The 26,489-nt window shown below is 42.3% G+C and overlaps 1 protein-coding gene across 9 annotated transcripts; it reads right to left on the bottom strand.

Annotated features, from left to right (window-relative positions):
• Positions 1 to 4,090: 4,090 nt before the first annotated feature.
• On the bottom strand, positions 4,091 to 26,099 carry KAT7 (lysine acetyltransferase 7). 9 transcript variants are annotated; one of them, XM_072111268.1, is made up of 15 exons: positions 25,941 to 26,099; positions 24,099 to 24,246; positions 19,707 to 19,883; positions 19,292 to 19,531; positions 16,461 to 16,543; positions 16,222 to 16,311; positions 15,879 to 15,977; positions 15,500 to 15,610; positions 14,455 to 14,646; positions 13,686 to 13,775; positions 12,977 to 13,117; positions 8,965 to 9,058; positions 8,620 to 8,766; positions 8,362 to 8,468; positions 4,091 to 8,136 (listed from the first exon to the last, which is right to left on the bottom strand). In XM_072111268.1, exons 1-15 carry the CDS (start codon positions 25,953 to 25,955, stop codon positions 8,035 to 8,037), a joined length of 1,836 nt encoding a protein of 611 aa, XP_071967369.1. In that variant the 5' UTR covers positions 25,956 to 26,099; the 3' UTR covers positions 4,091 to 8,034. The 9 variants fall into 9 exon arrangements, with proteins under 9 accessions (XP_071967369.1, XP_071967367.1, XP_071967370.1 ...); XM_072111266.1 differs by having other exon boundaries at positions 16,222 to 16,329; positions 25,941 to 26,098; XM_072111269.1 differs by having other exon boundaries at positions 16,222 to 16,329; positions 24,099 to 24,258; positions 25,941 to 26,096.
• Between the last annotated feature and the right edge of the window lie 390 nt (positions 26,100 to 26,489).

Here is a 26,489-nt window from a genome sequence, read left to right as displayed (position 1 = left end):
AATATTGTGGACCTACGCTATGGGTAGGTTATTTTCAGAGAAAGCTATTGGGGCAGCAACTTTACTGCCGTATTAACTATTTTTTTTATTATCCACTAAATCCATCATCCACAGAGGACTTATTAGACAGTACACAGCTCACACATCATCCATGTGCTCACATCGCGGCTTCCCCGCACATACACACAACAGTCCCTGGAGCCAGCTCTGGGTTCTGCAGCTTCCTCTCACCCACTCACATCCACAGCTCAGCCTCAAACTCAGGCCAAGCTTCAGATGCCTAAAAATACCAATAATTAGAGGCTTTGGGTTTTTTTCCTTAAAGTTTAAAGCAGATACACATTCTAAATTTATTTATTATATTAACCCCCACAGTACTGGAGCACTGAGAGTAGTCATGATTATATTTGAAGGCTTTACTATATATATTTGGTTCCTGAGGGTCAAGCTGTCCAAGAAGGTCAAAGCCTATATGTACCTACAAGGTCTACTGAGAATTGGGCTGTATATGTAATAGAATTGCCATAACCAAACTCAAAAACATTGTTTTCTTCCAGGGAAGGATAGCCTGGAGCTTGTTCACTTCTGACACTTCATATATTGAAGAGAAGAATCGTGTACCCTAAGAGATCGTCTCCAATTCCTACATTGGATGCCCTGTGCAGATTCAATTTGCCCAAACAGCAACGTGGGATGAAGTCATCCCATTACAGATGTAGGGGCTCCTCTATGACTATATGTCTTTCAAAAGTCCATAAACCTACTGCAATATTACAAAAACATGGTGGCTTTCTCCCACGGGTTTTACACTTCAGCCCTTTTACACGAATGGAGGTACCAGAGACAACACATACATGTGGTGCCGTTTTTTGGAAGCAGCCATATTACTTGGCTATGAAGTACGTGGTGTAGATGTTGGTGCACATTAGACTCTACAGCTACATTATGCCCTTACAATACAACCAGTAGGTGTTCACAGTGGCAAATAATTGCCAATAACAATGTTGCCCCTTATATTTCCTGAGCTGTAGATCACACCACATGATCTGTACAGAAATAATTTAGATTGGGAAACATCTTACAGACATAAGTATTTAACAGTTCCTACACTTAATTCCTTCAAGACCCCCCTCCTACCCCCAAATCCTGCAAACCACATTGTCAGCCATAAAATAAAGTTGCTACAGACAGCTTCTAGCATTTTATGGAGAATGTCTGATGTGTCACCAGATAAAGGGAAGCGTCTCCTCCAGCTCATGGAACCAGTGTAATTAGAACCAGGGCTGATCTGAGGGTGAATGGCTGCTGTGCCCCATACCGCCATATAGTGCTCACGTAATACACAAAGCATCCACATAACAATGTCACATCACCTAGACTAGAGAATGAAGTTGTAACTGAGGAACTATGTTCAATCACTGCTCCAAGTGCCCAGATCATCGGGTATTTGCCCTGAGTAAGAACACAACCAGGGCACTGGAGCATGGATGGTGCCACCAACACTAACTCTTATGTATACATGTACTTATGTCCCAACACTTCTCACTTTTCAGTCTCTAAAATCGAACATAGAGGCAGACAGGCATCTCTGACAGATAGAAGGACAATGGGGCTGAGTAGTGAGGTACAATGGAGGGCTGTGAAGTTGCCAAACCAAACTAAAGACTCCTCAATTTCCCTAACTTTGACTTTATGGGGAAGATTTATAAAAAGTTTCTTAGAGCAGAACAGTTCTAGTTGCCCACAGCAACCAATCAGAGCTGTTTATAAAATTAAAGCTGAGCGCCTGGTCGTCTCCCATTAAGTCCACTTTGGCTCAAACAAAGACGGATAGTACGATGTGACACTAATGTTTCCTGAGCTTGAAGTTCACCTTTAATCCCTTTTGAAGTTTTACTGGGTTCATTTCTATTCGTATTATTTGTCTCTATGATTTGTCATCAATTTTCCTCTTGTGGCCACGTCCCGGAAGGGTGGTTACAGTCCCATGGATCTTACATTTCTGAATAATATGCGCAACAGTAGTCACATGAACATCAAGCTGCTTCGAGATGGTTTAATAACCTTTAGTGTTAATAACCTAAGTAAGTGCAACATTCATCTCAACGAAAAGCCTACATTACGGCCCACACAACTCTTCGATCAGTTATGGAAGCCCTTCATTGTCATTGATCCTGGATCCTCTACTGCAGTGATTTTCAACCAGTGTTCCACAGCACACTAGTGTGCCGCAGGGAAAGTTCCCCAAACTATGGTGCCCCCTGTGTTTTGTTTCCCGGCAATGCGCTGTTACGGCTTCTTACAATGTAGGAGACGTGTACAATAACACATGCGCAAGCTTTGAACCTGGCACGACAAAATGACATCACCGAGGCCGGCGCATCATCCTGAGAGCGGAGAGACTCTCACATTTGCCCACCGCCAAGGTAATGCCCACCAATAATGCTGACTATATGAGCTTTTGCCTGAGTATATGAACTGTTGGCAGAATACTCAGCATATGAGCTGGTACTTTTAGTACTCCAGCAGTATACTGCATATAACAATGAGAAATGTAAAATGAGAAATACTATAGTCATGAGGCTGGAGTACTACAAGTACCAGCTCATATGCGGAGTATATGAGCTGGCACTTGTACCCCTTTATTTTGCAGTATATGAGCCACATAATAATCAGCACCATATACTGTGACGCTGTACAGTGCACATCACCACAGTATATGATGCCGATAATCATGTGCTCATATACGTGGGACTGCATTTATGAGGTTACATGGGATTGAATATATGAGGGGGTTATCTTTTTTTATTAGAATCTATATTATTAACTATATGTATAATATGACTGTTTTAGTGTCATTTTGTGCTATTTTGGTTGGTGGTGTGCCCCAGGATTTTCTAAGTATAAAAAGTGTGCCGCGGCTGAAAATCACTGCCCTAATGCCACTCTGCTCTATGTCCTGACTGCTCCCATGTCCTCTCCTGCAGCTACACTGCGTCATGACTTAGGCAATGATGGTAGGACCCAGAAACAGGAGAGGACCTGGGAGTGGTCCTCAGTTGTCCTCTCCTGCTCTTAGCACAGATCTCTGGGGTGCCATGTGGTTTTTTGGTGCATCCAGGGTGCTATTTAAAGAAAATTTCATAATTTTTCCAAATTCTTATGAAAAAACTTAGCAATTTATTATATATTTGTGAAGTCTGAGTTGGTCTAATATATCACAAATCCACAGCCCTGGCACAATGTAAAAATTAATTACTATAAATTTTAGAAATAGGACCACTTGCGACCCAGGACCCAAATGGTCGACCCCTTGTTTGCAAAAAAAACAGCCCAGTTCTGCAAAGATTCTCTCCACCCCCAAAGCAAAGTAGGAAAAGGGTCTCGTTTCCAAAGATAGTTGGCCCCTATAGTAAGATGCCCACTCCATCCTAGTAGTAACTTTACAAAAATAAAGATTCCAGCAAGTTAGTTCAATTTGTACCAAAAACTGCTCCACAGGCAGCACCTCGCATTATTATATGTCTCAGGCTCCATTCACATCAGTAGTCAAAATCAGGCACACAAATACAGGAAAACTATAGTGGAAAAAATTGCAGCTCCATGTTAACACTCCGCTTAAAATACATATAGAAAATACTGACCAAAAATTATGGTCATGTGAACAGGACACTTTCTACGCCCAACTTTTGGTACAATCATACAAGACCTGACAGTCTAGAGATGCCCCATATTAATCACCAGCATTTCTGATTATGTATTTATATACTGCTTAGTCTAAATCAGTAAGAGTACAAGGTCATCTGTCCAATTGTCCACATAGCAGTTTCTGGATATGGATAGTTATAGGAAGTTCCTGCTTCTGACCACTGGGGTGCTGTATACTCAGGAAGAGTGCAATGCAATTAATCAGCATTTTTCAAGTATGAAGAACTCTACTGCCATCTAGTGGCTATGCACCATATGGCACATCATAACACACAAGCTCTCCAGTATGCAATGTATGGCACCGATACATTATCTATCCAGTAATGTGGAAATCAGAGGCAGGCAATAACAACGATAGATCTGAAAGAAGGACTGACCAGAAGCAAGAATAATGCATGCTTTATTGAGTAGGCGATATACTGCTATCATAGTAACAGAGAATAATTCACATAACAGCCTACAGCGAGGAACATAAATAAAGTCTATTTATCCAGTGCAAGTAATCGGCAAAAGCTGCTAGAAAAGAGTAAAATCCCGGTAGGATCGCAGTCTCCTGGTCAGGTTTTCATTGTGAAGAGTCATTCCTAAGAACAGACTATGGAAAATAGTGCAGCATGGAGAAATGACAATGGGGACCAGTATAATGAGAAACAGAACCGAATACAGCAGTAGTGTTATAAATAGAGCCCAGTGGCTATCTAGGGGTGGACACTATCACAGATGAGCCCATGGGCTAATAGACCAGACGTTGGAGTCCCCAAGCAGAATGACAGGTCAAATGTAATGTATGAAATTACCAGACTTGACCGTGGTTTAGTAGTGCAACATTCATATGCAGCAAAGGCTGCCAGGGGGGCAATGAGGAGTACCCCAAACATACCGTCAGTAATGGAGATGTGCAGGATCAGGGAGACACACATCTTCTATTAGATGGGGCAGCCAATACATTATAAAATAAGGGCAGTCCTAGAGAGAAGAGTCTACTAATCTGCACATGTAGGAGGTCTAGGCCCGGGCTCACGCATCAGGAAAATACCATCACTTAAGTCCATAGGTCATATAGCTAACCACGGGTTGAACTGCAATTCTAGGACTACAAGAAAGTGTGGCACTGTTTCTGGGGGACAGATCAATTGCCCTATAGCTAAACTGGGGGGAGGAAAAACCATTAAGGTTAGGAAAGAATGAAGAGGTAACTGACCTTTCACAACTGTATAACACATAAATCATATTCCATAATCTGGTAATATACGCTGCCCCTGCTGCTCTAAAACACCACAGTGTCCCCATCTCCTGCATTGATTAACTGCTACAAGACACAAAAATAAGTTGGGGCCCAGTCCTTATCCAAGTGCAGAGAAGAGGAACGGATAATAGAGGCAGCTCAAGTCTATTCATTCCAATGACACAAGGCACAGCCTATGGGCAGACACATCCTTACAAGGAGACTGCCCATACGCTTGTATTTTACTACACTTTACAATTAAAATTTCACCATTTTTATAGTAATCTATTTGCAAAAATAGACTTTTTTGGCATGTTACACCCTGATACAAAACTGTATATCAGACACCATGAACAAGATTAGATTTGTGGTAATCTTCTCATCTCAAGGGATTGTTCCCTCGCCCTTATCGGTCTGACTTTTGAATTCTGGTCAGGATTTGAAATGGCTGAAAAAGGATTTTTTGGGGTTTTCTGTGAAACCACAGAAGGTAGTGACTTGGTGCTGCATATGCAGGTTTCCTATGGGAGCGATGTACGCATGCTAAGCCACAGCTCCACCTCCAGAAGTCCCATAGAAGAGAATGGAGGAGCACCTCAGCACGTGCACTACTGTGTTCCCTTTGGGTGCAAGTGATAACTATGGTCCTGGCGATCAAACACTTGTTCACTATCCCATAGAGATGGTAATGGGGGAAAACCCCCGTTAACCACACAGCCCAGTATATGTATATTCAGCAATGGATAGGACGGGACATAAGGAAGGGATCTATCCTATGAGGTTTTGCCATGGTTGTTTCATAGGTGCCAAGCACATGTATAAGGGTCATGGGACCCAATACAAGCAATTGAGGGGCCTCCTCAGATCAGGGAAAAATAGAGGAAATAAAGTCACCTGTAAAATGGATGAAGTGTCTCAGGAACCCATTTATTGTATTGAGTGGGTCCTATGACACCACCCCCTCCACACTTCCTCAGAACTTCTGGTCAGACACAGGCCCCAAACTAGAATCTCAATGCAACTCTGGAGCAGTAAAAGGGGCAAGTGTGTTTTTGAGTGTTTCTTTTCTTGCCCCAGAGTAAGACCCAAGAGATATGCATTCATCTGGCTGTATTGTTCTATAGTAATCACCACTAAAGTAAGTTATGTGAGCAGGAGGTTTAGATATAGGACTAAAAAAAAAAAATTGGTACAATATCTCAATATATAAAGAAGTGAAAAATACAAATGTTTTAATACATTCATGACAATAAAAAAATATTTTAGGGTTGACATTTTATTTATAGCCACCCAAGACAGACCTGTAACAACTGCCCCGGAGAACCCAACATAAAAGGTCCGCTTACGGAAGGGCACTTGTACTTTGGGTGGTGTTTGGTTGCTGCCCACAAGTCAGATGACATTTCTTTCTAAATGGTGGGACCTATAAGGATTCCTGTAAATCCTGCAGAAAAGACCAATAGCTGAAATCTGGTTCCTTCTGCAGCGTCTATGTTAGGCTTCAATCCCACGAATGTGTAAAACAGACATGTCCTTGCTGTATTTTATAGGTCCCCACATACTTTAGATTGGCTTGAGGCTCTGTAGGTATTGGGACCTGTGAAGGAGGAGACTGCCCGGGCAACTAAAGATAGGGCTTGTCCTATTCCTGCATGTATTGTGTGTCTGGGGAGTCTTTTAGAAGTGACATTGGCCAATGACACCAGAACACTACAAGCCGTGTGCATGTATCCCAATTTGGATAAATCTTTTCTATACCTTGAGAATTTCCATATGTAATACACATCATGTCTAAGGAATATTCCATGCAGGATTTACAGCAGCACTATAATGAATGGGATTTTTCATCACTTATTGCTGCAGATCATTGTGTGGAAAAACTAGTTTTGCAATGCAGAAGGATGAGATTCACCCACAACCCCAGTGACAACATTAGCATAAAATGCATTAGATGTAGTCAGATCCACCGAGGACTATTAACACAAGTGCTCAACCGGAGAATAGCTTACCGCCTTCAGCACCATAGGGTACTATGCTTTTCCTCTACACCTTATTCAATCAGATGACTTTGGACTTAGATTGAATAAGGTGTGGAGGAAGAGAGCAGAACTGCATGGTCTAGTCCTCAATGTGTATCTGCCCGCTATTAATATAGGAAGGGGGCGTTAGACTACCTGATGTAGAGCTTGGGTTTGAAGATTCTACAACTCATTTATTTACTTTCCCATTTATATATTTTTTTAACCAATTCTTTGTGTAAAAAACAAAAAGTAATGCGGCTCTTAGCTCCATTGTGTGTAAACCAGTCTTAAAAGCTTCAAAACATCCCCAAAATATTGCTGCATGTGTCCACTATGTGTACAGCAAGCTCAGTTACACCAAAGCAGAAGGGGGCTGAGCTGCATTACCAATGGACATATTTTTTCAATCCTGGACATTCCTTAAAATTCTAATCGCTCCATGTTTATTCCACTTTAAAAAAAAAAAAAAAAACCCTTTCATACACTATAATTTGGACTATTTTTGGACTTTAATTTGGACTCTATTAACCAAAGAGGAGAACTGCTGCTTTGGTGCCTCTGGATGATGTCACAGAACCACATTTTTCCCTCAGCTACTGGACTTTGCCATATTTACTTCCCCTTTCGGATACAGAGTAATAGATGATGATAACAATATATAAGGCAGTTGGAATCCGGCCATAAATTAAAGGGCATGTGCTTGGCACATATAACAAGCCTGCTATTCCTGCAAGCCATATATACAGGTAGGTCCAGTATCCACCACACATACATAAACAAAGCTTGCTCTCACATCTAGACATTAAAGTGACACGTAGCGGCTCCAAGACCAAAATGGTAGGACACTATCTTTTATCTGAAATAAAAATTCTGAATATTTCTGTACATTCTGTTACTGGATCACACAACCATTCCACAAGCTGAATCTCATAAGAACGCTTGGCGGTAGCCCCATGGGTGGAGTGTTTACCATAGGAACAAGAGCTTGGTGGAAGAAGCCAAACAGTTATCATCCGGTACAAGGAACACAAAAGGTGACAGAGGAGACTGCAGATTGTGGGTTTTGGATATGTATAGAGTTCATGACCCTTTGGGGGGTGTCCATTTCAGGCAGCTCGGGTCCATTGTCTTATTGCTGTTGCTCCTCTTGGCCTCTTTTGCTGCCCATTCATCAATCAAATCCTGTAGGAAAAGAAAATAATATAACACTTAAAAACACTTCCTATTATAATGCAATGGCATTGAGATGTAATGGCATCCTGGTTTATAGTTGGCCAGGTTCTTTTTAACCGGTGGATTTACGTCACTTTACAAATCAGGTTTTAATATATTAGTAATGCATGCTCTAGTTCACTTGAACCCTAAAGTATGGGCAGATTTAGGATAAACATTTAGATGTTATTTTACCTGTCTCTTCAATACAAGATGCTTCCCCTTCCAATATTTCAGCATCTGTAAGGCCTGCAAGGTGCTTACAATATCGACTGGATTTACAGCAGTTTCCTGGCTAATTTCTAGAATACACAATAAGAAAACTTTAATGTTGAGGTAAATTTGAGGACAATGTTATATATACACACACACACATATATTAGAAAATACACATTTAAAATGTAATTGTGTCTGAAGAAAATAATCACACACAATCCATGAGACAGCTCCTACCTTTTATAGAAATCTCTTTGCCCTGGAAGGTGTGCAGGTATCGTAACAGAACCTCCTTCCAGTAACTACGGTAGCTTATTAGGCCAAGGTCTGAGAGCGGGCGTTCTGGAGATCCCACCTTCTCCTCCACCTTGGATAGTAAGTAACCTAGATGAAGGCAGATACAGTTAGGACCAATTCACATCCCCATTATTTCTTCAGTTATTTTGAGCAAAAACCAGGACCGGTGCAAGTCTTTCTATTATACTTTAGCTCTGTATACTTGGACCCATTCTGTGTTTGCCCTCTGGGCCTTAGTGTTAGATAGGCCAGGCAAAGTATTATACATGCGGCTTAAATACTTACTGAAATCTATGAGCATCTTCCCGTACCCTTGTCTCATATACTGTGGCATAGTCAGGATACAAGACACATTGTAGTTCAGGAAAGAGTTCTTCTCCTACAAAACAAATAGGATTACAATTTTATCATATTCACTTTGGGCTTATTTGCCCTATTATTTTCTTCAAAGTATAGTCCTTCACAATACAGAAGCAGCAATAACAATTAGTTCCGTTCACATAAATGGCCATTTTTACAATTCCAGACAGTGAAACACAGAGATCTTTCTAAACCAAGACAACCATTTTAACACCCTGTCGTCAGATGAGCTGTGTTGCAGTGGTTATTCAGCAATAAACATTTTATTTGCCTTTTACATTTGTATCCCTTTTATATTGTAAATTCACTGTAGATGGGGAAGAGATAACGTGCAAAATTTTACGACATATGATCAGAAAAATTTCAGCTGACCTAATAGCTCTTCTACTGTGTATTGGATCTCCAGCGTATTCTCAGATGGCAGAGGTCAGATGAGGAGCTTTGTCACATGTGCCTGAAGTATTCAGACCCCTTCTTCACATTTTTCACCCTTTGTTTCATTGCAGCCAATTGGCAAGATCAAAAAAGTTTTTTTTTTTTTTTTTGCTCATTAAATGTACACTCTGCAGCCCAACTTGACAAGAAAAAAACAACACAAAAGTTTTACAAAATATCTACAAGAAAAACTGAAATATCACAATATCACATGGTGATAGACAAAAGATTGAACATTTTGGTGTTAATTCTAAGGGATATGTGTAGAGAAAACCAGTCCCTGCTCATCATCTGCCAAATACAATCCCAGCAGTGACACATGGTGGTGGCAGCGTCATGTTATGGGGGCAGGGACAGGACGACTGGTTGTAATTGAAGGAAAGGTGAATGCGGCCAAGTGCAGAGATAACCTCTTCCAGAGTGCTCTGGACCTAAGACTGGGCTGAGAGTTCACCTTCCAACAAGACAAAATGACCTAAGCACACAGATGAAATAACAATGCCGTGGCTTCAGAAGAACTCTGTGATCATTCCTGACCGGCCCAGCCAGAGCCCGGACCTAAACCCAATTGAGCATCTCTGGAGAGACTTCAAAATGGCTTCAACCAACGTTCACCATCCAACCTGAGGGAGCGGGAGATGATCTGCAAGGAACAGGATCCCCAAATCCAGGTGTGAAATACTTTCACAAGAAGACTCATGGCTGTACAAGCTGCTTCTACTCAATACTGATAAAAGGGTGGAAACACTTATGAACAAGTTTTCTTGTAATATAAGAAAAAAATCTAAAATATCTACATTTCATTTTTTCCCTGTCATGAGGGGCTACATTAATGAGCAAAAAAAAAAACAACTTTTTTGATTTTACAATTTGGCTGCAATGAAACAAAGTGAAATGTTTTAAAGGAGTCTGAATACTTTTCGTACCCACTGCAGTTGTCAACTAGGTTTGAGAGCTGTACTGGAAGGAAAATAACATAATAGCCATGTTGGAAATCCTCTTACAAATGCGGCAGTATCTTTATTTGCAGGTTATATTTGTACGTCCAAAAACTAAAAAGCACTAAGAGTATTTCAGGTCCAAACTTTTACAACTTTTATTGAACTAAAACACATTAAAAAGACCATATAACAAACAATTCATAAAAACAAAAAAAATGGAACTCCAATATATTGCCATCAGACTAGGGTTACAGACCGGAGTAAAATGCTAATATCACAAATGCTAAAGTGCATACGAATTCATCACTGTGTAATAATCACTATAAGGTGCCATTTATGTGTATACACTTTAAAATGGCACCTTATAGTGATTATTACCCAGTGATGAATTCACAGGCACCTTAGCATTTATGATATTAGCATTTTACTCCTGTCTGTAACCCTAGTCCAGTGGTTCTCAACCTGTGGGTCGCGACCCCAGCGACCTGAAATACATATAGAGTTGGTCCTTGTGTACCAATAGGAGGGGTAAGTCTAGCCTGAGACTTGTAAATGTCTAACTTTTGATATAAAATTTTATATGTACGTATTGCTATAGGCGTCTCCATTAACCCCATAGCGCAATAAGACGTACCCTTACGTCTTACTGCGCATGGGGGAGTATGAAGAGGGCTCACGGGCTGAGCCCTCTTCATACTCACCGGGCATTTGCTTCATAATGAAGCAAACGCCCGTCGCTAACACCCGCGATCGGTGCTTGCACCGATCGCGGGTGTTAACCCTTTGATCGCCGCCGGCAAAGCTGCCGACGGCATTAAAGAGCCGGCGGCGCGTGGGCGCCGCCATCTTGGCTCCGATCGTCACTCCCTGTGACGTCACCGGGGAGCGGCGATCCGTTGCCATGACAGCCTGGGATCACACAAAGATCCAAGGCTGTCATGATCGAGGCTATTACAATGTGCGATCTGCACATTGTAATAGATGGTATGCAAAATCCCCATATACTGCCATACTGTATGGCAGTATATGGTAGGATCAATCAGACAATCTAGGGTTAAAGTACCCTAGGGAGTCTGAAAAATAGTAAAAAAAATAAAAAAAAGTAAAAAAAAAAAAAATTATATTAAAAAAACATAAAAATTCAAATCACCCCCCTTTCCCTACAACCGATATAAATATAAATAAACCGTAAAAATCATAAACACATTAGGTATCGCCGCGTCCGAAAACACCCGATCTATCAAAATATAATAACCGTTTTTCACTGCGTTTAACCCCGTAGCGGAAAATAGCGCCCGAAGTCGCAAATGGCATTTTTTTGCCATTTTGAAAAACAGAAAAAATTCTATAAAAAGTGATCAAAAGGTCGCACAGTCCTAAAAATAGAAGCATTGAAAACGTCATCAGAAGTCGCAAAAAATGACACCACTCACAGCTCCATCCACCAAAGTATGAAAAAGTTATTAGCGCAAGAACACAGCAAAATGAAGAATTTTTTTTTCTGTACAGGAGGTTTTAATTTTTGTAAATGTATGAAAACATTATAAAACCTATACAAATTTGGTATCCTCGTGATCGTATTGACCCAATGAATGAAATAGACCTGTCATTTGGGGCGCACAGTGAAAGCTGTAAAATCCAAGCCCACAAGAAATGGCGCAAATGTGTTTTTTCATCATTTTCACTGCATTTAGAATTTTTTTCCCACTTCCCAGTACACGGCATGGAATATTTAATACCATCACTACGAAGTGCAATTTGTTACGCAGAAAATAAGCCATCACATAGCTCTGTACACGGAAAAATAAAAAAGTTATAGATTTTTGAAGGTGGGGAGTGAAAAATAAAAACGCAAAAACGAAAAAGGGCATGGTCCTTGAGGGGTTAAAGGGGTATTCCAGGAATAAGCATAATTCATATACAAATGGGTACTCAAAATATAAGCTAATATGTAATTGGCTGTGATTTAAAATTTTGCTCCCCTTAGCAGAAAATGCTGTGGACATACAATGTAACGAGGAATTAAAATGCTACTGGCCCTTTAATCAGTCCGTTAATTTCCTCCGCGTGGTCCGCTGCGGAGCATGCATAGGACAGAAGATGGCCGCTGGTCACATGTCCACATCACATGTCCTGCTCCTGCCTGGGCAGGTCATGTGATCACCACTAGGTTTGGCTGTAGTTGTTTGGTTGCAGTGCATCCAATATGGCTGGTGTTTTGTTGATGACAGTTACACATCATTACTATGGTAACAGAGCAAGAAAATCTATTACATCATCGCTGGGAGAAGAGCATAAGAGGGAGGAGTAGTTACTGAGAACTAAAGGATCATGGGACTTGTATTTTCCAGTGGCGGCCATCTTAGTGATAACTCCACCTACTTTAGAGAGGTCATAAATTTTGTAAATCATAAAATCAAACTATTTAAGCTCCGTTTTGTGACTAATGACATTGAGTATTGTTGTATTCATTTATTTAGATCACCATGGGTTTTTGTGGCAGACGTTCATTTTCCCAGAATACCCCTTTAAAATGAGGCGTTTTATATTGGAAATCCTACCTTAGAGAAATAGCCTATGAGATGGCAGCCGGTGTTGTCCGCCTCGGTCATGACATAAAACAGAAAAGGTTCCACGTCGTAATAAAGGGTTTTGTGGTCTAAGAAAAGCTTGGCGAGGAGGCACAGGTTCTGGCAGTAAATCTAGAAGTAGAAATGTAACCATCTTTAATCGGTGAGCAAGTAATGAGAGGTTAGTAGTGACGGCAATAATTTCAGGTGAGGTTTAAATGACTATTAAAGGGGTTGCGCAGGAGTTAGCGTTCGTTAATATCCGCATTAACAGTCTAAGAGTCAACACTAAAATCGGCCGTTATTGACAGAAGTAAGCAAGCAGCAGACAGCGCCATTCTCTGCAGCCATACGCACTATTGCACCTAATCTCTCATACTACACCATGTAGAGATGTCAGCTTCAGTTCGGTGAATTATGTGAAAACACACTTTTGGGGCGCAGAGTATGGGACCCCCATTATCTCCGATTAATGACCTATTCCCTGACTAAATCTGGAGAACAGTGCCTGAACGTAACCTCATGACCGCCCTGTTAGGTTAATAAAAGGATCCCCATGTGGCATTTTTACGCATCCAAAACACAAGTGGGATAAATGAAGTGCAACTCGCGCTTCATTCACTTTTTAGGAATCACACACAGACGTGCTGGGAATAACACTTCATTTTGCCGAATCCCACTTCATTATTTTTTAACCAACCTTATTCTTCTTCCCATCGACTTCAAAAACAGAAATGGATCCTTTGCGGTAGATCTCGTCTCCAGGAGGATGCTTCCATACGCATTTTGCCTATGGGAAACAGAGAGCGAGTCAGGAGAAGACATAAAAGACTAATGCATCATGGAAGAAGCCTCCTGCCCTGAAGCGTTAAGGTATGTTACCCTGAATCGGGAAGGTACGTTACCCTTTACAAGAACACATCAGGGATCAGTGCTTAAATAAAATATTCGACACTTAAAGGAAACCTACCAGTTATAATGGTAGGGGTAAGCAGTAAGTAACGAGCACCAGCTCAGGGTGAGCTGGTGCAGATACTTACTTTCGTTAGTGTTATTAACTGCTGTAGTACTTACAGCTTTACCCCTACCATTCTAACTGGTAGGTTTCCTTTAAGTGTCGGATATTTGGACCCATACAGACTAAATTTCACACAATTTACAGCCACATCCCGGCCCCCATAGCGGTCTAAGACACCTGGTCACGGTGCAGTGAGCACATACTATCTCACCGCTCAGCGATTAAGCCGGGCAGCTGCACGTAAAACTATCGGACATGTCACATTGCTGTGCCGGTTGCTTGCCTTTCAATGGAGAGGGAAGGGTTGAGGAGTGCTCTCCCGTCTTGTCTCCTGCACAGGGCTGTATGCTTGCCCGGGCCTTAAAATGTAGTTATTATCCAAACAGGAGGCTAGTATGTGGATATAGACCTGGTTCAAATACTGTACATGTCATGCAGCATCCCCACTCACCATGTGCCTGCGCAGGATAGTCTGACTCTTCATGTACTTGAGACAGAACTCACACATATATAGCCGTCCTAGCCGGGCATACTCCTCAGGATACGGAGAGTGATACCATGTATCCAGCTCGTAGCGGCCAAAGACTATTGTCTTTATCATGTTGCTTCCTTCTGTGATCTGACCTTGCAACCGAAGTTTCTCCTTCAAAGATTTTAATAGAACATAAAAAATAAGTCATTTGCCTATGGTCTCCAGTTTACAGACACACAAGCGGGCTCTCTGCAGGATAAATTGTACTATCAGTGGCATCTTAATATTCTATCCGTTTGCTTTTTTCTAAGGGCTTTGTCTTCTAGCTTCAATCTTTGGGTCAGTAGAATCTCATAATACCAAAATTATATAGTTTTATCATTTCTCATTACCTTTGCAATAATAATTAAAAAAAAAAAAAAGTCCTATTTCCATACTTCAACATGTGTTAACATGGATCATCGTTTTGCAGATAAAATTTTGGTTCTTTTGTTATGGAGTGCACTGTATTGGAAAACCATTTTTACATTTCATTGGATCTGGCAACACCAAAAAATTGTAACTGTTAGGGAAAGGGGTTGAATTCTTTAACGACTATAAGGCAGAATATTGTGAATATCAAAGCCTGCTCCAGCAGGAAGGCATAGAATTGAGCTGGCTGCTTCCGGATCCATTCCACAATCCATTCCCACCACCAGCTGCTCTGTGGGGTTCTTGGGTGTTGGACAATCTATAAGACCTATTCTATGGCTTTTGAATTTACTTCTTTGTGTATTTAAGGAACTGTTAGAGTAGGTTGGTGCGCTTCATGAATAGTACTGGATGATCAGCATGCCTGGGAGATTTATGACCACTGATCTCCTCTCAGAAAGATCAAGTAATGACTCCAATGCCACCAGGTTTTTCCTTTATAAAACAGGTCTTTCCTTATAAAAAAGCTAGTGTGTAGAGCAAGTGACACATAGTAATTGCAAAAATACACTGCTTAGTATAAAGCTTCAAATGTAGCCTTAATAATCCTTACCAAATCCTCAGCAGCTCTGGCCTGAGCCCTCCGGAAAAGCTCTAGGTCATACTCGCTAGTAAGGTTCTCCAACAGTGGCTCCCGTGTGTTACCATACGTCTGCCTATGTTCCTGAAAATACATAGGGACTTGTTTACTCACCAACTATTTCAGGTTTGGTTTGCAAATATATTGCAGAATCAAATAAATCCAACAACGAGGAAGCAGCACTCCGTGATTCAATGGTGATATTTATTGCACCAGTGGAAAAAGATACAACGTTTCAGCTATCTCAATGTAGCCATTTTCAAGTATGGATCTTAATCCAGGATACCACAGTGCTACACCACCAACTCCCCCTTTTTTGTGCCTATATTACAGAATCAATATTTTCCATTACCATATACTTCTCCTTCTGTTCTTTGGTTAAGCCAGAGTTCCGTTTCTTCCTCATTTCGGTAACTTTCTCTTTGTATCGTAGCTGCCGTTCGGTGGGAGCCTGAAGAAACAAAGTGATATATATCACAACCATCACCGAGCAAGTCTTACATATTCCCACAAGACAGTGTTCACACAATAAAGGGTTGTTAGCCCTACAAGTTTACTGGTGGTCCTAAGTGCGGAATCTATGTCCCTGGGGACCGTCATTGGCAGAGAACTCTATTAGTTTACTCTGTATATAAGGCTGGTTATCATTATGTCCAGAAATATTTAGGGGGGGAAAAAAAGAATCAAGGCCTCACCTGGTGGCGAGTAGCATGCCTGTTATTCTCATCCTGCCGGTGGGACAGCATGCGGTCCTCCACCTGTTTGTCACGACTCTGTGCTCTTACCTGAAATTCATCACAATTCTGTAAATGTAAGCAATCATGGGTCAGGTTAGCCTTCTTTAGGAATACACATACAAAACAAGACGACGAACCCCTTCACGTTGCACATAGTGCTGTGAGTAATGGGGTGACAAGCAAAACAACAGGGTTACCTTGCACTCATCCGCAGAGAGATTGTGGTATAGCGGGCAGCCAGAGATTGAAAAGTGTCTCTCGTGTTTTCCTGTGAGGTGGCCTGAAATACAAAATATATTTTACTTACAAGTTTATCTTCCACTCTGCGATTAGCAATTTTCTCTTCAACAAAGGGAACATGCCAAAACGTGCACTGGGCGTTTATCATGTGGGTCTACGTGGATTTCCTGCATTAGGGCCTTTGTTTTATATGCCCATTGTTATGTTAAGGATATGTTATTTTGGGTGCATCTCCTACTAGCAGTATATTACTGCATTAATCACATTAACATCTGCATATGATACAATAGATATATGTACAATTTATATGTAACCTGTGGCCCCCTGCATACACCCATGTCTCCCAGATATTTATGTTTGCGTTCCTCTTTACTAATGTGACATTTTTTGTGTCCCAAGTGTAATGTTTTATTAATAATAATAATAAAGATTTTTTTTATGAAGTCAGTGATGGGTCCATATTATGGAGGGTGTAACTAGCCATTGATGGCTATAATATATAGACAGATGCCCCACATAAGAAAAGTGTCCTTGTATTTGGTCTAATTAGCAATTTTCTGCATACACTTCATAAGAGTTATTTTTCCACCCATGTTACGATTCACTGTCCTTTTAAAGCTTCTCGCTTATAATCAGTGAACAAACCATTTTAGCCTTGAAAGGGAACCCGTCATCATAAATTTACAAATAAACCACAGCTGGTATATTGTCAGGTAGCATAATATCTTCCAGTTTTTGCTTCTTTCATGGTCCAGTGTGATGGCATCATCTAGAAAATCAACTTTGAAGTGAGATGTAAATTGGTTGTGTAAAGTCAAGGAGGTGGAGAGTTTATCAATTAAATAAAAACGGGAAACTTTTTACACCTCCCTCTCTTCTGTGATTGTTATTGTTCATTGCACATGTGGAGATCTGATTAGTGAGGTCTCTGGATATAGAACCACCAATTACAGCGAGGGGGGGATTTCTGAGGAAGAGAGAGCTTGACTTCAGTGCGAAAATCTCCGCCTCCTTGACATTACACAACCTATTTACATCATGAAAGAAACCTGATCTGGAAGGTGTTTGGCTGCTTGACAGCATACTGGTAGTGGTTTATTAGGTTAATTTCTGATAACAGGTTCCCTTTAAATCTTTCTATAAAAGTACAGAATAAAAGTCCAGCCTCAGCAACGAGTGCCTTCCTTGGATCCAGAGTATCTTGGCTTGCTCATGTTTGGCCACCTTTATAGAAACTGCTTTGCTATGATTTTAATGGCTTACACGTTCCCATGCATTTCTATGAACTCATACATATGCCAGTGGTTACCACAACCCTGGGTATGAGCTCACAGCAGGTCTTATCCCTGCACGTGTCGTCTAGGCCAGTCCTTTTCATTCCATGCGCTGTCTCCTGATCGAGCGGTACTAGTCCGGAGGTACAGGACCTATTAAGCCCTACGATCGGTTAGTATCCTGACCCGCAATATTGTTCCCTCCCTGACAAGGACGGTCCCAGTACTGTCCCTTACAGTAGGGCTTAATAAGTCCAGTACATCCGGACTAGTACCGCTCGATCAGGAGATGCCGCAAAGACTGGCGAGATCCACCCTATTATGCCTTACTGTTCGGACTAATGTTGGTCCGTGGTTTTGAGATGATGCATCGTGTCATGTGTTATACAGGAATGCACTAAGACACGGTATTAATGGGGACCGTGTCAGACAAGACTTATTGGAGGTCTGAATGAGCTCCCTTTCTAATGTGTTTTTGCTGACTTGTTGGTTGATGTGTATACTATTGTGGTAATTATTAAAAGTTACGTTTTACTTATGGTACTAGTACATTCTGCTGGATTCCACATTTATTAGAGGTCCATGGTGTTGGACAAGCTGATATTAAAGAGAACCTGTCAGGTAAATTAACCCCCAAAACTAAATATATTTTCATAAACTGCCATTAGAAAGCATTGCCTCTATCCTTCATTGTCCCTCTACATGCCTGTAAACCCAAACTATCAGGTACTAAAGCTGTATGCAAATGACCTGAGAGAGGTCCAATGACCATATTATGCTGTCCAACTTATTCATGAGTGGGAGTTACAGCCACACCCACAGTGCTTGACTGACAGCCTATATATAATGATGTGACACTGCTGGTGCTGGCTCCTCTATGTACTACCTGGTGCCGGCGCCCCCTGCAGCCTGTGTGTGTACAGGAGATATACAACAGCTTCAGGCAGCCATGTTATAGCAGAACACGTCAGGTACTTGTGTATATGATGTCTATGTCTCACACGTGTATAGCAAAACATGTCAGCTACTTGTGTAGCTGATGTCTGGGTCTGTCACATATGTATAGGAGAAGAGAAGGGGTCAGCAGATAAAGCACAGACACAAGCAATGCTTTACTATACATTACACAAACATGAGCGGGGGGAGGAGAGGGGAGAGGTAACAGGGCTGACATCACTGCCTCTGACCATGTGACCAGCCTCATTTACATAATAAAGAAAAGATGATTTTATAATGATTAATGTATGAATTGACTAGATAAAGGCTGGGATGGGATCCTTGTGAGCTGCTCCAACAGGTAATAGTGACAGAGAACTGATGACAGGTGTCCCTTAAGGACCTATTCTATGCATAGGTAATCAATTATATGCTGGAACATAAGCTTGACATAAAACTGGAGAAACCCTTTAAGGCTTTACTACACTATAAACATGGAACTCCAATCTTAAAACATGGTCACAATCATGCTGCCTGAAATTGTATATCACCAATTAAAAACAAGCATTACATGATACCTAGAGAGTTGCAGCCGGGGGTGGGGCACTTCATATTGAAGTTGTAACTTTCATGGAATCTTCTTCGCTTCGGTCTGTGAGACAGGTCACTGCCGGAGTCCTTCATGGACATGTCCTTTGCAATGCTCTCATCATGAGATACATTTGGGCTTGAAATGTCTATATCAGATTCTGACGACGGTGCATTTCCGGTCGGAGTGCGAGGTGGGGATTCATCGTGATCCCCGGCATTTTTAGCATCTATGGCAGACAGAATACATGATTAATATAGATTAAGGAATTATTTTGGCAGAAAGCACACAAAGAAGAGTCTACTCTACAGGATCACAGCTAGACAGACAGCCAGCGTGCATCAACTATGACACGAGAGAGAGCGCGTCCGGCAGTTAGTGGAAGCTCGGCTGCACCCCCGTACCTCTGTCACAAAAGTCCACCGCCTGCTCGGTTTCTGATCCCGATGAGCGGGTCTGTCGGAGCGGGTATTTTTTCGGAGTCACGGGGGTGGGCTGCTGCTGGCTGCGGGTCACCCTCCGAGTGGAGTAGGGCGGCTCCTCTGCACCAAACGATTGCAGATTGCCAACCGGACTGGAATCTGGTTTAATACAAACCACAATTTCACTTGCCGACATGGTCATCCTTTTGCGTGACCTGCCCTGTGATGGCAGCTTACATGGCCTGACCATGGCAAATAGAGACATAACACCTGCCCCTGAGTGAAGCAGAAATACAAGGGAATAGGTAACATTTTCCCACAAGCCTTAAAAATCAAGGCACAAGTTTATAAAGAACCAGCTGAACGTTGCCCATGCCTGGCCTGTATACATTATTTATGCTGATCTATGCTACTGGACCCTACAGGATACACATGGATTTAGGTAGAAAGGTGCAGCCACTAAACACATGTACAAATCATATGGGCCGCAATGGTTTTTCCATCATGGCATACCAAGAGTCAGGAGTTTTTACCTTTTCCTGCTTGTTTTACTGTACTGGAGGTTGTTGTTTGTGGGACAATCTGCAGAATTTAATGACACAATTTTGGTGAGCTCTAACTTAACCATTTCTCTTAGACCACTTTGGCCTCCTTGGAGCACAGGACAACGCCTCCTTTTGCCAGAGAAATTCACTTCTTTTATTCACTGGTCCAAGAAAAACCACTTATTGGCTGAACTGGATCTTGTGACCCTTCACCTTGTCCCTAAAACTCCAAGCAAACGGAGGCCCCAGAACTGGACGTATCAAAATGGTATAAAAATACAGCTCATGTTCAGATATCACAAATGGTCACCATGTGTTTAGTAACGTCACCTTCTAAGTACAAACATCAGTACATAAATTACCAGATTGTACAACATCAGATCCGGTCTGTGTAAAGCTGCTGCCTGTACATCTGATATATATGGCTTTCCTATGAGCCCCTTGTACACAGGTTAAAGTGAAAATCACAGATAGGCAAGCAGGTGAAGCAGAGGTGGCAACATGCAGATAGAGAAGGGATAGTGTTCATCAATATAACATAAGTGGGGGGTGTCAGAGGTACTACCATCCTGCCAGGATAATCCACGCAATAACCAGAATACCTCACCTCATATGTCTGATTTCTAAAGGCATCAACCCCATTATCTCCAATGTGCAGCTGATTGTTGGCTCGCACCTTTTTTTCACCTTTTATACTCCAAAAAGGGCTTAAAGAGAACCTGCCATTAGAATTTCCCCTCTATATGGCCGTAAACCTAAACAATCAGGTCCTAAAGCTGTATGCACATGACCTAAGATGGGTCCAATGGGCCATTTTTATATTCAGCAGTCCAGCTTATTCATAATTGATAGGCATATCAAACATCTCCTAAAAATATTTGTCAACCAACAGACTCATCCAACCTGACTGAGCTCGAGAGGAACTGCAAAGAAGAATGGCAGAAAATTTCCAAATCCAGACAGCATCCCAAGACGACTGGAAGATTTAAATACGGCCAAATGTGCTCATGTCATTACAAAGTACTAACAATCCTAGGGCCAGTTCACATCGCTGTTCCCTCCTTGTTACCCTTAAAGTGTTTAAAAACGCAATGTGTGAATGCAGCCTTATAGATATGATCTGGGTCTTAAATGGTATTGAGCCACTAGCCTGGTATGGTGTAACAACCTTAAGCCTCTGGACAGAGACTGGACAGTTTTGTCATCATTAGGGTTTTCCAGCTTAGACCCATTTCTAATTCAACCCTTTTTCTCTTTATAAGTACATCTACCACCAGGATCAAGGATTGTAAACCAAGCACACTGACATGCTGGTGTGTGTCCCCACTGTCAGGATCTGCTCTTCTTTAGCTTCCTATTCTCTGGTTTTTGCAAAAAAAATAAAATAATAATTATTATTATTATGCAAATGAGCCTGGGGAGCTTCATGCATCATAAGTTTTAAAGGAGCCTGGAGCTCCCCCCCCCCCCCCGACTCATTTACATAATCTTAAAACAAGGGCATAAGAAACAAAAGCAGATCCAAAAAGAGAGCATCACTGTCTGGATACAAGAGGGAGGTGGTATACAGTAGGCGCAAACAACCAACAAGACCCATTTGGTAGGTTGGTGGCAGCCAGTAAGGGTTGAGCCAATCAGCCATATGTATAACTATACATCCACATGTCCAGTAAAGAAAATTAGAAAGAGTTCATACGATATGGTTATCGCAACAATTGAATATAGCAAATTCACTGTACACTAATAGAGGTATTGCTAGCTCAGCATTTAAGCCTATATCCTACATGTGCTCCATGTCTGTACAGATGTAACATGTAAAAGGGTTATGAATATATTTCCTTTAACACATTGGGGAAAACTTCCTTATAAAAAACATGAGACAGGGGATGAAGTGTCTGAACTGGAGGACTGACTCCCAGGTAGAACTTCCTCTGACCTTAGACTGTGGCATGTGTAAATGACTATCCTTAGACAAGGCAGCCTACAGATATGCCAGGTTTATGATCCAGAATCAGACACTGTTATATAACTGGCCCATTTTAACAATATACAGCACAAAAGTAAACTTAGGCTGTGAGGACAGAGCAGACATGGGAGACTGACTGTAGGCACAGACAAGTGGGTCATAAGTAAAAGTGACTTGATATAGACTTTAAAGATGGGTCCATTAGTAAAAGAGTTCAGATTCCAGGCACCGGGACTATTGGTAATCCTCTTATATTCTGGCCTCCTTCCTTCTAAAAGCAACTTTGAAAGGTATGCTGATTAGCCAGAAGGGCTCCAGGGGTGGCTTTACCAGAGCCCCTCCCTCTTCAAAGTCTATTATGCTTTAGGGAAGGGGGCAGGGCAGTTTGTACTCATGCAAAGTGTAACAGCCTAAAAAGCTGTAGCACAGAGGGGCTGCGGTAACACCCCCTAGATTCCGTTTGGCTCTTTACCATAAATTTGAAAGTGGATTTTAGAAGAAAGGAGGCCATGGATAACATATATCAGATGATCACCAGTCACAGTGCCTGGATCTATGATCTCCAGGCTCGTCATGCTTAATTTCATTTTAAAGGAAAACCATTACTGGGTAGTCATGATTTACACCATATATACTCACTGCTCACTGCTCAGGCTTCATCCCCCAATTACAGAACAAGTTTTCATTAGGCTTTAACAGCTGGAGAAAAAGGATGATATAGATCTATATATGCGCTCCTGTGCAAGTAACACAAGCTTCCCAGCGCTTTTTATCTCTCAGCCCGAGAGCCAGTGAGGTCATCCCGAAGTCTTGCAAAAAGTAAGCTGGCAGATGCAGCTACTCAATAGGGATGAACAGCGTGCATGCGCGAAACTTCCTGAGAGCCAGATGACGACACCAGCTCTAGGGCAGAGGCAGTGTCTGTAAATGGAAAGAACAGAGGTGTAAATAATAAGGAGAAAGAAGAGCCCGGCAGCCCGTGTTACATGTACAGGAGCGCCTGATGCCAACTAGCATATTTTTAAACATTTTTCTCCTGCAGTCCAGATGTTAAAGCCTAATGAAAACTTGTTCCGTGAGTATAAAATTCAAAACATGAGTAACCAAGTGGTAGTTTTCCTTTAAGGATAGCTTTCCAAGCATAGACATGCACACCAGGATTTAGCATAATAAGAGTCTGATAAAACAAAGGATTAGAGAAAAGAGCAGCATTGACGGCGATAGAAGACAAAGCCGCTAAATAAAATCAATGGTACAATTACAAGTACATCTATTCCTATCTGCACAGGTACACAGCTAGACTCTGCAGACTCTGGAGCAACAAGAATCAGCACAAATCCTTAAATACTATGTTTATCTATTCTTTAGTCGGACTGAGTACAGCCATGCACCTCTGCTCTGTAACCAAGAAAGATTAAACAAGAAGGTTATTAATGAAAACAGGATTGGGAATCAATTCCAAACATCAGAACTTAAAAGGGTTAAAAGAAAACTAGCACAATGCTGGTGGCAAGATAGTAGACAGTCCATGTAAGACCACTGTGCAGAGGACGGGAAGATCACAGAAAAATGCCCAACTGTAGAATGGACTCCTTGCATCATAGGTCACTGTGATGCATGGAGTCGGATCCTCTGCGCTGTGGTTGGTCAGTAAAAGCAAGCTAGTACACCATGGTTGTGTGCCGCCGCAGTCTACAATACTCATTGGTCACTGAATGCCATGGCTAGCTTCCCTGGCTGCAACACCTCATGTCAATGCAATCTTGTAGGTACCAGGTGAACGGTTTAAAGGGATCGAACCCTTACCACACCAGCGCTAGAGGGCAAATACATAACACAGCTATATGTGGGTGGGAGACGTACCTTGTGAGCTCTGACTGAGCCTGGCTGTGGAGCGGGTGATGCGAGCAGGTCCTCGGGAGTTGGCGTCACTTTCAGAACTGTCTGTGTGATCCATGTCTGTAGAGAAATCGGAATCTTCTGTCCCATCCGAACTGCTTCCAGCATTCCTCTATGGAACAGGCTGTGATTAGGATTGTCAATCATACCGCTCATAGTGATGTGAATGGCCCACACAAAGTATAGCAACCAGCAAGACCAACTCATCTCCCCTACCCAACTATGTCATATTGGGGGCATGAGGAGGGGGTAAGGGGTGGCTCAGACCTCAATGAGCAGATAGCTGATACATTCCATGGCTGATCACTAATCCCATTCTTCTGACTGATATCTCAGAGGTGAATGAAGATTTCTATCAAATGGGAAGGGACAAGTCGGTGACAGCTGGGAACCCAATCATGAGAGCAATGGTCCCAGAGTCCAGTGAATGATCACAGCAGGACAGCTTGGGATCAGCTTATCATATAGGGACTATCCTTTCAAAGGGAACCAGTCACCAGACCACCCTCCCCCCATTAAACTATTATTCCAGACAAATGCTTTCTAGATCTCCCTTTTATGTGAATTCTCACCCATGACGTATAACAAATCTGCTCCAAACTAATGCGTAAGTGAGCAGAGAAGAGTCATTTTTCCTGAGAAGAGTCAACTTGAGAGGCAGCGGGGGGCATCACTTCAGACACCCATATCTTCAGTTCTACAGGACCTAGAAACGTGTCATATTAAACATCTTCTATATCCCATGAGGCTTTTGGCTCTGATCTACATAACCGGAGATACAGGAAACTAAACACATAGCAGAAATGTGACTTGCAGATAAAGAGCCAACTCCTTCCTGTATCTTTGGTTGTGTAGCTCACTGTACCACAATGCTAATGCAATATGAAAGACAAGACTCTTATCTTTCATATGACACCAAATGTATGTTTCTACATAATAAAGAAGATAAAATACATTCCTCCTGCAACCTCTAAACTTGATTCATCTCAGGTAAAATATGACTCATCTCAGCTCATTTAAACATGACTTGAGGAGATTTTATTTTATAGGTAAACAGGTGAGATTTCATACCTTAGCTGAGGGGCTGACGGGTTCCCTTTAAGACATGCAGAACCCAAGGAACGCCTATAGCCTACATACCGCAGAGGCCTCAAGCGCCATCATGGATCCAATGAATGGAAGCCGTCACATCCCGGGAAGAGAAAACCGCTCTAACCGCACACGTGACGTCCGCATAATGTCACCACTACGGTTTGTTATGACCACGCCCCCAACACAAGCCACTGGCCAAAACTCTACAGCGGGCTGGAACGGACCAATCGTTATACTAGAGGGTGTGCCTGAAAGCTGACAGACAACCAAACCAGCCTATAACTGAGAACCGAGGAACGCAACGACCAATAAGCCGGCGGTTGAGGCGGGGTCTTCCGTGATTGGCGCCATGGCGAATCAATGAGCTCCAAACCACACGCGAGGCGCCAGCTCTGAATGACAAGTTATCCAGCCAATTGTCATCCGAGTCATTCAGACGTCAACCAATCGTCAAGCTTCTTTGCTGACCTCCACCCAATTAGCGGAGAACATGAGAAAAACCGACCCGGGCCTTGTTTTGACTGTATTTCTCACACATGGCGCCCCCGCACTATGAGCTACAGCCCCCGCACTACAGGCTGATCACCACAGTCTGACGGTCAGCGTTTTCGCGCAGAGCTGAGCCCCTGGCAGCCATGGGGACCGCAGCCCTTCTAGTAATTTCCATAGTGCCGCCTACAGCCAAACCCGTTTCCTTCATCGCCGATTCCTTACCTTCCTCCGGGGCATCGCTCGGCCCTCCCCTTCTCTGAGACGTTGGCCTTCCGTTGATGCGGTTACCTCAGAACTGGAATCCGTTCGGTGCCGTCTCCGGGTAACGGGAGAGTGGCACGCATGCGCGTTCCCACCCACCTATTCGCACGGTGCCACGCCCACAACAGATCAGTTTTGGTAGAGAGCGGCGCTTGTGACTCCCCTAAGTAAATGCTTGACTAGCGCCCTCTAGCGGCAGCCACCACACAGTGACCGATTAACCCTGTCATAGCCGGAGCCGGGGCCCTTTTTCGTATTTGCATTTTCATTTTAAACTCCCCACCTTCAAAAATCTATTACTTTTTTATTTTTCCATGTAAGGCCGTCTTGCGTTTCATTGTGAACCCATTTGCGAGAAAAATGCCACGTGGGAAGGCGCCCTAAGGAGCTGTACGAGGGCTTGTTTTTTGCGCAACAAATTGCACTTAATAGTGACAATATTTAATATTCCATGCAGTGTACCGGGAAGCGGGAAAAAATTTAATTGATGAAAAAAACGCATTTGCGCCA

The sequence above is a fragment of the Engystomops pustulosus genome, chromosome 6, assembly GCF_040894005.1.
Source record: "Engystomops pustulosus chromosome 6, aEngPut4.maternal, whole genome shotgun sequence".
In the NCBI taxonomy this organism is placed as follows: domain Eukaryota; kingdom Metazoa; phylum Chordata; class Amphibia; order Anura; family Leptodactylidae; genus Engystomops; species Engystomops pustulosus.
This window is presented reverse-complemented; position numbering and strand designations above follow the sequence as displayed.

What these genes read in the sequence shown, in the direction of transcription:
- KAT7 (XM_072111265.1), bottom strand. Translation starts at nt 25,298, where the DNA reads ATGATGGCGCTTGAGGCCTCTGCG. An exon ending in AACAGAAGGAGAAGTATATG is followed by an intron (nt 15,611 to 15,878) that starts GTAATGGAAAAT and finishes ATGTATTTTCAG; the next exon opens with GAACATAGGCAGACGTATGG. An exon ending in CAAAGAGATTTCTATAAAAG is followed by an intron (nt 8,469 to 8,619) that starts GTAGGAGCTGTC and finishes TGTGTATTCTAG; the next exon opens with AAATTAGCCAGGAAACTGCT.